The sequence below is a fragment of the Epinephelus lanceolatus genome, chromosome 16 (assembly GCF_041903045.1).
Source record: "Epinephelus lanceolatus isolate andai-2023 chromosome 16, ASM4190304v1, whole genome shotgun sequence".
NCBI classification, from domain to species: domain Eukaryota; kingdom Metazoa; phylum Chordata; class Actinopteri; order Perciformes; family Serranidae; genus Epinephelus; species Epinephelus lanceolatus.
Window position 1 is genome coordinate 26282121 of NC_135749.1, and position 14453 is coordinate 26296573.

General features: G+C 42.3%; 1 protein-coding gene across 1 annotated transcript in view; it reads left to right on the forward strand.

Moving 5' to 3' along the window:
* The window catches only part of ext1c (exostoses (multiple) 1c), a 104589-nt gene that overhangs the window by 76249 nt on the left and 13887 nt on the right, over positions 1–14453 (forward strand). Inside the window, exons 3-4 of the mRNA XM_033637238.2 lie at positions 9963–10056; positions 13231–13338. Of these exons, the coding sequence (XP_033493129.2) occupies positions 9963–10056; positions 13231–13338 (202 nt within the window). The remainder of the gene's footprint in view (positions 1–9962; positions 10057–13230; positions 13339–14453) is intronic.

A 14453-nucleotide genomic window follows, 5' to 3' on the forward strand; every position in this document is an offset into this window, starting at 1 on the left:
TAGTCATAAAGGGTTCCACATATTAAAAAAATATTATGTGAGAAGCATTTTAATATACAAATGGAATGGCTATAGAGAATATTGCTTAGTAATATTCTTTTTTAAGTATTTTTAAGAGCATTTTTGCCTTTATTTGAAAGTGGCTAGTTAAGAGGTGAGGAGACAAAGAGGATGCATGGCACGAAATCGCAGACTGTTCAAAAGAAGTGGACATAGCCACTGTGATGTCACCCATTAGTTTGTGGACTACTGTTCCGAGTAGTCCCGAGTTAAGGGCTGTTGCAGTGAAGAAATTTCCCCTGCAGTGATCTAGGGTGACGGGTGGCTTTTTTTTTGCAAATTAACTTAGCTTATTCTTAATTTAGTGCCATATGAAGAAGATTTATTGTCAGCCTTTTATTAGGCATATTGCTGCTTTGTAAACGCTAAAGATGACACAGTTTGAATGCAAATACACTTGTTTATTGTTGAATGCAGAAGGGCAAATAGGAGCAATAAGTGGTGCAGCATTTTTCCAGCTGGGATGCTTTGCTTGCGTCTGGTTGCTATGATACGGAATACCTGCAGAAGTGAAAATGTCGGCACAAGAAAAGTCTGAAACTTGCAGGGGGACAGGACGGACCCACCGATCCGTGTGGCACTCAGCACATAATAGCAATAATGCGGTTGAGACAGTTGCTTGTTATCCCTTGCAGCTGACTTGTCAATAGCATTGCATTGTAATATTGTGCTTATTGCAACAGCCCTATGTGAATATGACATTTTGGCCGTTGCCATCTTGTTGTTTTTGGTGATCATATTTGGATGAGAGGCTGGAGCTGTGGAGGAGCCAGGGGTGGATCTAAATGAAAACCCAAGGACACCGCCATGGTAGCGACGTGTCAATCAAAGTAGCCACGCTGTAAAGCATATCCTGCTTTATCGTCTATTTTGCTTTGAATAGGATCAGAATTTACAAAACGAACTGCTGTATTAGAGCAACTTGAAACTCATGATTAAGACCATTATTTCGTTAGGAAAATGTTGACTGAGGTAATAAATCAAGTGAGTAGTAGAGTTATTGGCCAGAATCAAAGTGGGACATTGTAATCACAGTGTTTGGTATGCATTTTAAATATGAGGCCACAAGGTGCGCTGTAATATATCATTTACTTTATTTCCATTGTTTCCTTGCTATTCTTAATTTATGCATTTAAAAGCTGAAAGTGAAACATTATTAATGCCTGATACGTGGTACACAGCGCAATTACATTTCATTTTATATTGGCAGTGATAGTTATCAGTGAAGCTTATTGCTTTGTCCATGATTTCCCATGCATGGATGTGTGTGTGTGCTGTTATTGCCGAGACAGTCGCTTCTGTCATTCAGGTCTAGTTGTGCTCGATGAGGTGTGCATGAGAATGAAAAGTATTGACAGTGGCCTGTTAGCGCTTTGGCGGCTAATCCATAACCTTGGTCAACCACACACTTGTGCTAATGACGCATACACACACATACCGGAGCGCACAAGCTTCTACTGACACCTGACCTTTACAGGAAGCAGAGCGAAGATCAACTGACCAGAAGTTGCTGTCAATCTAGGAGCATCCACCCTCCCTCCTACTTCCCCTCTATCCCTAACCTCTTCGTTTTCACTCAGTCAATACTCATTGAATGGTTAGTGTTTAGTATACATGTGGGGTGAGGGTATGTAATGGGATGAGGCAGAAAGAGAGAACAAGGGGAGAACACTGAGTGAAAAGCAGTTTTGTTAGTGGGAATAAATAAGAATCACACATGTAGACAAAATGGAGGGTGAGACGAAATGCAACAGAGGAACGACTCAGGCAGGGTGAAGCTGATGGGAATATGAGTGAGAGGAGGGGCCTGGGACATGATAGGGTCGAGGAGAAGCAGATTTGCTTATCAGACAATTTAAAACGCACACACACATATAAGCAGTCGGCGACTCAGAGTGGTGCCATCTTGGTAAATACAGCTTTGATGATAGTGGTATCCCGCTGAGCCCGATGCCTTGACATGAAGAGAGAGAGCCTGCTGAGCAGTGCGTGTGTGTGTGTGTGTGGGAGACACTGGGTGGGTGTGAGAAACTCTGTGGCCTGTGTCTCTATTTATGTCTCCGTATTAGACTCTGGCTATCTGAGACATAAATAGGAAAAAAGGATAGCAATATGAAGACATCAAATCTGTGTGTGTGAGTGTGTGTCCCAACTACACAATCAACTCCTCTTATCACTCTGCATAGATTGGCTCCATATTGGATGTTTAATATTTAACTATATCTGTCTGGAGAAAGGTGGGAGGAGGCAGTGTCTGCATAGAAACACACAAACACACACAAAGCAGTGCTGACTTCTACAGATTTAAGTGTACACACAATCAGTCTTTTCATCAAAATGCACAATGTGCAATCAAGAGCACACAAATGAGATGAAAAAATACTCAGACAATATCTAGTGTCAAAACATTACATGTTTCTGCAGACTGTACACATGCCCAAAAATAACTACATTAGAAACAATTAGTTGTTTATTAGAATAGCTGATTGATAATCAATTACATAACTCAGTCATGAAGCAAAAATGCCAAGTGTATCCTGGTTCCGTTTTCTTCAGCTTGCATTAACTATATTTGTGGCCACTTGGAGGCCGCAGAAACAAGGTGTAAACACATCAGTGGCACATTTGTTATGGCTAACTCGTCAGCAAACAGTTGCTTATTTACACATGTAGCAGACGCGGAGCAACATTAGCATTCATCAGGAGTCATGTTTGGTGCTGAGCAGATAGTGTACAGTGGGTTGAAATGGTTCTGAAAACAGCTTCCTGCTGCGCCTGGGAACAATGCTGATGAGGCTGCAAAACCAAAACAGTGAGCTGAAAGAAAGCTCCGTAGGTTCATCACTGAGAACTTCCCCTTTACCATATACAGTCATTTAATCCATTGTTAATATTACAATGTTGATTATAGCAGCTTTGAATTTAAAGTCCCAATCTAAAATGTATTTTTGAGGTGTTTTCACATTGTTTTACTGAAGGGGGACATGTCTGTGGACATCCCTAAAATCTGAGATTCAAATACCCTCTATCTTAAATTCAAATACAAGCTAGATTAGACATGTCACTAAAACAACAGCATGTCACTTTCTAATACGGGAAACGCTTACCAATGGGTGAACAGACTTCGACACAACACCAGCAAAAAAACTGAAACCTCCATCGAGAGCAAACTTGTCAGTACAGAGAGCAGACTTAGCATTATGGTTAAAGTTTTGACAGCAAACATGTTAGAGTGTGCAGTTTTTGGATATAAACCGGTCCCTGAATTTTGCTTTCACTATCCACCCAAAAAACCCAGAACCATTAACATTATTTCAGCCACTGCCAGTTACAAGCTAACAAGAAACACGAAGCAATAAAAGATGCTAACTACATTTTTACATTGAGATGCGGTTGCTAGTTGCTGATTTTGGTAAAAAACAGACTCCTCATCTGAAGCTGTGTCTGACTAAGGCTCAAACATGTATGACTAAATCTCAGATGTTTCCTGTAACATGATTACTAGCCGTCTTTCATCAGTCAGTCAATCACCGGTCTAGCCATAGTAGCACCAAGCTAGTGCTAAGCAGCAGTGGTTGGCGAAGCGGAGGCTAGATCCAGAATTTCTTAATGAGGGTGAAAGTAGAGTTGCTTCCAGCCCCTTTTCAGTTTCTTCTTTTTTACTTTTTATGTGGGAAACCATGTTTAACAAAATGTTAATAAATTAATTGATATTTTTACATACTTTAAATATAAGCATACATGCTTGCTGCTTTTTGTATCATTGTAGATTGAGTGTCATGGGGCTTTAGACTGTTGGTTGAACAAGTATAGCTAAGATGTTACTTTGGTCTCTAGGAAATTGTGATTGGCACCTTCACTATTTCCTACATATCTAATTAATTAATGGTAAACATAATCATTAGTTGCACAGTATAGAGTATATTGTATTCTTCGTTGCGTGCTTACACTAAATCCACTGTAGTCATTCGAATATGCACTTTGACACACTATTAATCTACTAGTATATCTGTTTTGTAATGTAATCTAATGTAATCCACACACACAGAGCAGATCTGAGCACATTCACATCAACGGCCACCAGATAACAATCATGCAAACTGCCATCCAGTGCACACAACATTAATCTAACCCCCACTCCTTTGTTATACTTAAAGTGCAGGTCCATGCGTGTACATTACAGCACATAATTCTGTATGCATGCTTTCCCACATTAACTTGCAGGGAGTCTAGTGTGGTGCGTTCCTTGCCATGCACGATATGAAATGACATGCATGCAATTACATACACATGAATACACAGTGAGTCATTGTTATTTAGCTGGGTTTACCTACGAGCCATCCCCCACTCACAGACACACTGACTCAGATATTCGCTCATGCACATATAAATGCTCAGATTTTCTCGCAGATAAGCCGAAGAGGCATTTAAAGGGTGGGTTCACCCAAATGAGCTCACAGAGCGCAAGATAGCATCTCCAGAATTAGTCATAAAAATTAAAATATTTACTATCATACTGTAATACCAAGAAAGTAGGGACATTTTCAAATTTGAGAGGCTGGAACTTGCAAGCTCTTGGCATTTTCCTTGAAACTGACTTAAATCTAAAATCATATCTTATCTTGCCAATTTTCCACCAGCTCCTTTAACATCCAAGTGATGTAGGCATGGACGTTTCCAGTTGCCTTTCTGTCAGCTTTACTAAACCTATGCTAAATTTATGCTCTTATATCTATTTTGCAAGTCTTGTTGGTGCTTTTTTTGGTTGCTGTTGGACAGTGGTGGTGTGTAGCTGTGAGTTACTCATGGGGATTAAGAAATCAACTCACCAGTCATTGTTTTTAAATGTAAACATCAGCAAACGCAGAGGAAAAGATGGAGACAATTGGCACCAGCCAAAGTAGCATCCTGCTAGCTGGTGTACAGGCGTTGGATTATAAACTGCAGGACCTCTGTGCTGCATCAGTTTCCATGGGATATCAGGAAGTGTAATATCCTTTGTTTCACCAAAACTAAGCTTAATCCCAGACACTGCCATTCAGCCAAGTGACTCTTTTTCTATACACTGATTTTACAGAGCACAGGACGCTGGTGAGAGAAGGGGAGGAGACGTGCTTTATGTGATTAAGGGTTGGTGTGACAGTAGGAATGTGAGGTGCTGTCCTATTCCTGCTTGCCCTGCGCCGCAAGGGGAAAAAAACACTGCAGATCACCGCTATGGGCCATTCAAAGGCAGCAGGGCAGAGCTGCTGGCTGTATATAGGAGAGTAACCATGCGGTTATCTCACTGAGGTTGAGATATGTAAGCAAATCATGGCACATGCCCCCAATGACACGAAACATGGAGCCAATCAGAGTCTCTCAGAGTCTGTGGTGGATTTAATTTGCAAAACAACAGAAGCAGCTGCACCCAAATCTACATTTAAACCAATCCACAACCAGAAACCATGGATTACCAGAACCATCCAGGATGCCATAAACACAAGCACTGCAGCCAGTCTGTAAACGTAGACACCTACAAAGCAGCAGCCTACAATAAAAGAAGAGGCAACAAAAAAGGGCTGAATTGTAATGCACAAGGACAAAGAAGCACAAAGGAGCCGATGGGATAACATCTTACTGCAGTTGTACCTTGTATGATTTCATGTGGGGAATAAATGAATAACTGACTGATAGACAGACAGACACATATTCACACATAGACATGGTCATTTGCCATTGTGTAATAATCCAAGTCATGTCCATATGCAGGGCGGCACGGTGGTGTGGTGGTTAGCACTCTCGCCTCACAGCAAGAGGGTTGCCGTTTCGATCCCGGGCATGGGAGCCCTTCTGTGCGGAGTTTGCATGTTCTCCCCATGTCAGCGTGGGTTCTCTCCGGGCGCTCCGGCTTCCTCCCACAGTCCAAAAACATGCAGATTGGGGACTAGGTTAATTGATAACTCTAAATTGTCCGTAGGTGTGAATGTGAGCGTGAATGGTTGTTTGTCTCTATGTGTCAGCCCTGCGATAGTCTTGCGACCTGTCCAGGGTGTACCCTGCCTCTCGCCCGATGTCAGCTGGGATAGGCTCCAGCCCCCCCGCGACCCTCAAGAGGATGAAGCGGTTAGAAGATGAATGAATGAATGAATGTCCATATGCAAACATAAACCTACACTACAACTTTTTCATGGTTCCCTGTGGAATCTACACTGAACAAAAATTTAAACACGTTTGTTTTTGCTCCCATTTTTCACAGGTCAAGTTAAATAGCTAAGAAAATTTTTCATGCGCACATCAGTGACAGCATTTGCCTTATGCAGCGCGACACATCTTCTTTACATAGAGTTGAGCAGGTTGTTGATTTTGGCCCATGGAATGTTGCCACACTCCTCTTCAATGACTGTGTGAAGTTGCTGGATATTGGCAGGAAGTGGAACACTCTGTCGCACACGCTGATCCAAAGCATCACAGGCACACTCAATGGGTGGCATTACTGGTGGGTACGCAGACCATGCAAGAACTGGGGTTGTTTTCAGCTTCCAGGAATTGTGTACAGATCCTTGCTACAAGGGGCCGTGCATTGTCATGCTGCAACATGACGTAATGGGTCTCAGGATCTCATCACAGTGTCTCTGTTTTCAGATTGCCATCAATAAAATGCACCTGTGGTCTTTGTTCATAGAGTAATGTCAGCCCATACCATAACACCCAGGTGAGCAGTTGCACACTCAAGATGGTGACTCTTGTGTGTGCATAAAAAACTCCTAGATCTCTAACTTTAACCTGTAAAAAATGGGTGCAAAAACAAAAGTCTTGCCTTTAAAATTGTGTTCAGTGTGTATGACACAACACAGCAACAAACACAAGAAGATACGAAGCAGAGGGAGACAGAGGGGGGGTGAAGGAGAGACACAGCAGGCCTGGTCGTTTGTTGTTGGAAACAAAGTGCTGTTAAATGATTTACTTGTTCCCTGTATTTAAGTACATTCCCTCATTAAAGAGGAACAGCAGCCGGGAGACTAGCCAGCTAGACAGACCAACTGGTGCACATACATACTTCATGCACAAGCTGACTTGTAGCCATACGTCATCAAATACACAAAAACGCATATGCACAAACACACACAAACAGCACTCACAGAGAGAGAGAGAGAGAGAGAGAGAGAGAGAGAGAGAGAGAGAGAGAAGTGGGTCAGACTAACCAGCTCAGTCTCACTACACTTGCAACATACAAGAGGTCCCTACTGTCTCATATTAGATACTACACATACAGACACAGCACTTGCACACACATGCATAACCAGAAAAGTATTAATGTATTCTCACTCCAATATGCCCAAACAAAACAATATTTACTCAAGGGGAAGTAAATATAGTAACTTATAAATGCTCACTTTCAGTTACACATTTATTTACTCCCGTGGCCCAAACACATTAATACACAGAGGAGTTGTACATCTTTACAGATAAAATCTACAAAAATTATTTACTCATGCATAGCTAAAAGGATGTGTTAACCTAAATCCCAATCTTAGTGCTAGATTTGGACACAAAATCCCTCAGAAATACATTGTGTAAATCTCTTTAACCATAGTGATTGATGTTTTGGCTCGGGGATTCGTTACAAATGTACATCAACGCTCCATGCTGGAGATTTGTGCTGCTGCTGCACACGAATCCATCCCACGCACACATGTATACGCACAGCAGTGGCAACAGCAAAGCTCTATCAACAGGTGGAGGAGTATCAGAGCAGAACCGTGGCCAAACAAGGCCGCCTTTCAGTAAACTGACACTAGTGTTTGTGTACAGTATGTGTGTGTCCATTTGGCATGTTTTGACACGCTCATATTGAACACACACTCACACAGTGACATTCATTCAGATCTTGATGTCCAGGGCTGAGTGTAGCAGTGTTAATTGCCGCCAACATCAGCAATGAAATCTCCAATTTTCTCATCCAGGGAGCAAAGAGAGGCCTGCATCTCGTCGCTCACGGAGGGTTAAATAAATGACTAAGTGAGTGAGAAGATTAATGGCAGGCATATTTTACACTGACATCGCCTCTGCAAATAAACAAGCAGAGAGCTGGTTGCAGAGACGAGCGAGAGCTGAGAGGACAGAGAGGAGAGAGCAGGACCTAGAGGAGGGGGTGAGGAGCAGAGTGAACTCTCCCATAAGAGCCTGTTTGTCTCCCCATCTGTTTACTCCACTGTGCAGTTCTTTACTGTGAGACCGTTACACCGCCCGTCCGTTGCTGTTCCACTCAGCAGATGAAGGCGAGCATTGATGCAGAGGTTTCCATTTGGCTTCTTTTTCATAGCGCGAGTATGAAATATGAGGATGAAGTGGCGGAGCTCGGCGAGGGTGACGTATGGCAGCAGCCAGTGGGAGTAGTGCACTCGAAATTTCTTACTTTGGCACCAGTTCAAACCTCCTTGTCTACAACACAAATCAATAGAGAACAGAGATTAGAGCATATTTACTCATGAGCTCAGTGATGGATATATTTTCCACCATACAGTAGCTATCTGTAGCGGTGCCAATGTGTCAGTGAAAGGGGGAGGCCTTGGAAGATTTATTACTGCACATAATCAGAACCATTATGACTAAATATCAGAAATAGAAAGCCACTAAAGTCCTGGTTTATTTTATGTGTGACAGATGTTAAATATATATCAAACAAGGCATGTGTTGCCACACTGGCAGGCTATTTATGAGATTTCTTTTCGCAATCATGTAGTTATTTCAGTACTTTGGAGCTGGTGCTTTTCTGTTGCCATCTGCCACACATCAATATATTGATCGCTGACATTTCAGTGGACACTGGTCAATTTTTCCTAAAAGCTCTTCTTCTCCTCCTGCTCCCTTTTCTTGTTTTAACAGCAAACTCTCCTCTGACTTTAATTCCTTTTTTAACTTTTAAGTGTTTGACGATTATTAGCTTTGTAAAACGAAAAGAAACTAATGTGTGTATTGCATTCTCCCAGAAATGGTATTCCTATGCTTTATCTCAGTTTCAGCCAACCAGAGGCTCACTGTCGGCAAGAGTTTCTGATGTCCAAGCGTGAAATGGGGGAGTTGGGGGTTGATTTCCTGCATTCTGATGAATTTTTCTGCATCAATTTATGGTGTAAATGTAAAAAACCTATGTCTTAGCATCTATCTAAACACATTGGAAGTGCATTTTAAGAAATGTGCTAATAGAAAAATATATCTTGACAGCCAGATAAAGTTGGTGTTAATTTTGTTAGCAAAAACTACGACAAATATGTTCATCAATTACCTTTTTTGCCAAGACCAATATGAGACGATGACAAACATACTTAGATGGCACCGACACTTTGTTGATGAAAAAGACATCACTAAAATGTAGTTCAAACTGACAAAAAAGAGGAGCTTAAATATTTAGACTGTTTTGTTCAGGAATATAGTTTCAATTCTGACCATGGTCGGAAAGCACAGGGGAGACACTTTGTTTTTGTCTCCAGGGACGTAGTCGATGCTCACTCCGGAGCTAACCCCTGTCACTCCCCTCAGCAGCCGGGAAACAAGACACGGACAAGACTAAATAAAAAAAATAGCTGAAAAAATGAACACTAGATCAGGTCACATACTTACTCATACTTACTCTGCCTCTAGTACATATTTGCATGCACTTACAGGATATGTATACACGACTATCCTATTGAACCAATTATTACTCTTCAGAACAGCTTGAGAGATTCATCTTAAACTTTACCCCATTCTCATTCCTGCTTTTAAAAACAACTAAGCCTCAAGGTCTTTTGCTGTATTCTGTTAAGTCCTGTATTCTTTATGTTTTTCTGCTTATATACATGCTCTGCTGTTTTTCTGCTCAAATAAACTGAAGTGAACGACATAGATTAATGTATTATAATCGTTCTTCTCTTTGTTAGGTTTGATTACCAGGAGCTCCTCCACAACTCCACTTTCTGTTTGGTGCCTCGAGGTCGACGTCTGGGCTCCTTTCGCTTCCTAGAGTCTCTGCAGGTAATTACATATTTCTCAATGTGATACACACCACCACCAGTATTCATCATTGAAGTCTGGTTAGCATTATGATCATGCTGTAGACCTGTATTCTTCAACTTTGAAGGCCTCGAATACCTATCAGCTTTTTTTACCAACGGCACTGTGATCAACCGAAACATCTCTGCTTCCACTGTCAGTGTGAATGTGTTCAGTTCAAGTCTGCCACCACAGCTGCTAGATTTGTCAATATTTGACTTTTATCACGCAGTTTTCAGGGCTTTAAAAGGAAAGTTACCCCCAAAATCAAAAATCTATATTTTTCCTCTTACCTGTAGTGCTGTTTATCAATCTAGTTTGTTTTGGTGGGAGTTGCAGAGTGTTGGAGATATCAGCCGTAGAGATATCTGCCCTCTCTTGAGTATAATGGAACTAGATGGCACTCAGCTTGTGGTGCTCAAAGTGCCCAAAAATACATTTGAAAAACTCAACAGCAATGTCTCTTTCTAGAAATCATTTACTCAAGATAATCCACAGACCTTGTTGTGAGCAGTTTCATGTAGGAACTATTTTCTTTGCATCAAACTACACATGCTAACTGTAGCGCCGCACAAAAGGAAGTATCTCCAACACATGGCAACTCACACCAAAACAATTTAGACTGAAAAATAACACTACAGGTAAGAGGTAAGAAATGTGTTTTTGATTTTGGGATGAACTGTCCCTTTAAGAAAACCCTAACTAGCCCATCACATAATCTACTGTGCACCACACGCAATAATTGACATTATGTAATATTGTAGCAATACTGTGTCAAATACAGTAACATAGCACTGACAAGTAACACTGATTTATATTCTTTGTCACACTGTGTTCCTGTCAGAGTACTTACAACTCCAGTGTCTCAGAGGCCCACATAAACAACAGCTCAAATCTCTATGCACTACATGCCAACACAGCAATCATCCTAACAACATTAGCTGCAGCATTTTCCTCTGGATAACACTGTTAGAGGGACCAAATTACACATTTCCAGGAAATGGCTCTGATTCAGTGAGTTCGTATACAGTTGGGTCAACAAGGAAGTGCACAGGATGCAGAATGTTTATGTTCCAGAGCCGTGGTTTATGTAGTCTTTTGGTTATCGACACCTTAATGGTCACATCTGTAAGTGTTTTTCCCCCAGACCATTGTGTTGTGTTGAGTGCAGATCTGACCATAAAGGCTTTATTTGCTATTTGCAAGGCCTTTTAAAGCACAATGGGTCCATTAACACACACACACACACACACACACTTACACAAACACTGAAACCGTTCGTTTAAGTCCATCAGTGAATATGTACAAGTACACAAACAATGGAGAAACCGCCAAGGCAGCGGGGCGAGAGGACAGTTAAAACCAGACCGTCTGTTGTAATTCTCTTTCTGCCACCCAAGTCGACGGTCTCACACCAGTGCAGGAAGCAGTAGTGGCTGTTTTTAGATTCGCCGTACACTGAACCCTCTGGCTGCTACAGTGTTCCCTGGCCACACTGCTCTCCGGGGTGTGGGTGTGTGTGTGTGTGTGTGTGTGTGTGTGTGTGCATGAATGGTCCGGAAGCATCCATAGGAGTGGCAGCCTGCCCCACCGCTGATGTCTGCTGAATGGACAAATCCACACACACAACCCACTTGGCTTGGCAGCAGGCAGCAGTCATGGTCCCTTTCTCCTCCTGTCTTTTTTCTTTGTCCTCTCTTTCTCTCTCCTAGTCTTTTCCTCCCTGCCCTTCTCTCTCTTTTTTCCATTGGAGGCACTTTTTCAAGATTTTTCGGTTGTGTATTTTTTTTTTATTTTGGTGCCAGCCAAGCCCACAAAAGAACTGGCAATTACCAGTACCAGTGTGGTAGGAAACTTGCTGCCAGCTTTCCAATATACACACAGACACACATTTGCACACACACGTTTACTTAAACCCTCCCCCTTCTCTATCTCCCAATGCAAACAAACCAAAAACAACTACACAGCACACAGGCGTTCTTATTACCCCATCTCCAGGCAGGGAGGGCTTTAAAGGTTTGAAACTAACCTCACAGTTCCTCGTCTCTCCGGCAGAAGACTCAGGCAAGCCGTGGGCCACATTTCAAATTTAGAGGCCTTGGATTATCACTCTGGGAGTCTTCCTGTGACCTCGTTGTAACCTGCAGCTCATTCTGACACACACGCGCACACACACACACACACACACACACACACACACATACAAGCCTCCCTATTTGTTTGAGTGTCCTTCAGCAGGTTTATTCTCGGATGAAATGCAGTAGTATGGAAGCCCCGGTGGGCCAGAGAGAGCGTTTGATCTCCACCAATTTCTGCTGCCGCTGCTGCTGTTCTCTGGTGGTTTAATTAGAAAAAAAAAAGTAAAAAAAAAAACAAAAAAAACACCTGGACCTATCAACACTCCAGACCACTGTGAGTAGAAAGAGGAAGAGAGTAGAATGGGATGAGAATGCAGCAAAGAGAGAGAGAAACCCAGAGTGAGAGGGGGGAGACCAAAGGAGGGATTAGAAAGCAAAAAAAAAAAAAAAGTGGAACAACATCAAAAACCTGTCAGTAAGCGAGGGGATAAGGCAACATCAAAAATCGCCTTTAATAAAGCATGATGCCTCCATGTGCAACCGGTTCCTTCTTATTCTCCTCCCGTTCCCTCATCCCTCTCTTCTCCTTCACTTTACCTCCTTCCCTGCATATGTCCCCTCAGTGGTTGTAAGCAATTAGTACACAAAGAGTCAGCCACATCTGAGTGTGCATGTGTATGAGTGACAGTCTCTAACAAACCTCCAGGGCTCCCTGGGAAAGAAGAGATAGGAGTTATTACTCATTCCAGCCAACCTATTGGAGTCTCATACACTCACACTCAGCTGCTCATACACACATGGGTATTGATCACATTGCCTGCTCGGCCTGGGATATCACAGTGCCAAGCAGCTGGGCCTGAACTCATACAGATTGCATTATATTCGTGCAGCTGTATCATGTCATGTTATAATGTTTACTGCCAAAGATGAGCTGGCAGCAAGCAAGGAACCCAGCAGCTGATCACAATTAAAGGGATATATATGCAATTGTGCAGTGTGCTCTGTGTGTTATCAGTTGGATTATGGGTGTCACTGTCTCTTTAAGACTCTCTACATTCTTATACCTGTGTGTGTCCAGGCGGCGTGTATCCCAGTGCTGCTGAGTAATGGTTGGGAGCTGCCGTTCTCTGATGTCATACAGTGGAACCAGGCGGTCATTGAGGGAGATGAGAGATTACTACTACAGGTAACACACTGAGGCATTTAATCATGCTCATTTAAAGGTGCACACCAACACAGACACACAATTATGGCATCCTGATGGCCGGATTGACCTTTAGGATATCTAAAGGTAAGGTTAAAATCTATTGGAGGGGAGGATGAGCAGTTTTTGTGTTGGCACACACCCAAAAGTCATGTCTCAGTTGTGTTGCAATGAATGAGTTCATCTTGTGTTAAGAAAACCTCAGAGGATGATTCTAGTAATAGAAAGAAAATGAAAGAAAATGCAAATGAGTTGCTGACTGTGCACCTGAGTACTTAAAGTAAATTCAAGGAATCAATATCTACACATCTTCCAGCCATGTTTTTCAGTCATTTATCTCACGTGTATCGAACAGTACAGGTTTGCTTCTATTTTAAACCAACACAGTGCACAGTGCTGCATAGCAGTTTAAGTTTCACTCACCCTACATGCCTTTAACTGTAAAACTTTTTTATGCCTCAGGTCATTTTCTTCTGTTTTATGCGCGTAACTACAGTGATTACAGTGATACAGCCCTGAGCACAGTGTTGGGTTTCAAGAGATGGGCTGCCAGCTCCTTATTTGCATAAAGTTGAATCTAGGCTGCTTTATGCAAATCAGGGGCATCCTGCATGACTCGGCACCTCTGGAAACTATCGAGCAACTTTTCAAGTAAGCATCGTCAATCTAAAATGAAGACAGATTGAGCAGCTTCGTGACTTACATCTTGCCTCAGATGTATTCAGAAACACATTTCAGTGAACTGTTGTCATGAGAAAGTTTCCAAAAGAGCCACCAAGTTGGTCCGGTTAAAAATCTGGGAGCAGACAGCCCACAGGCCCAGTGGCACGCCAATCAAGCGTCCAATGCTGGGAAGTGGCCTCGTATTGAGAAAATGCCCCCGTGGACACATACCATCAGAGGTTGTGTTAGACTTTCCCATTGTCCCCTGCATCCCCCAAAATCTACACCTATACAAATTGGGTTATTTATGCGTAATCCAGGTCAATATTTTCCTCTGTACAGCCGCATATAGAGGCTGTACCTTGAGTTGAAAGTGCGCATAGTCACTAAATGAGAGATGGAATTGAGTAACAGAAGCTACTACAATAGAGGCT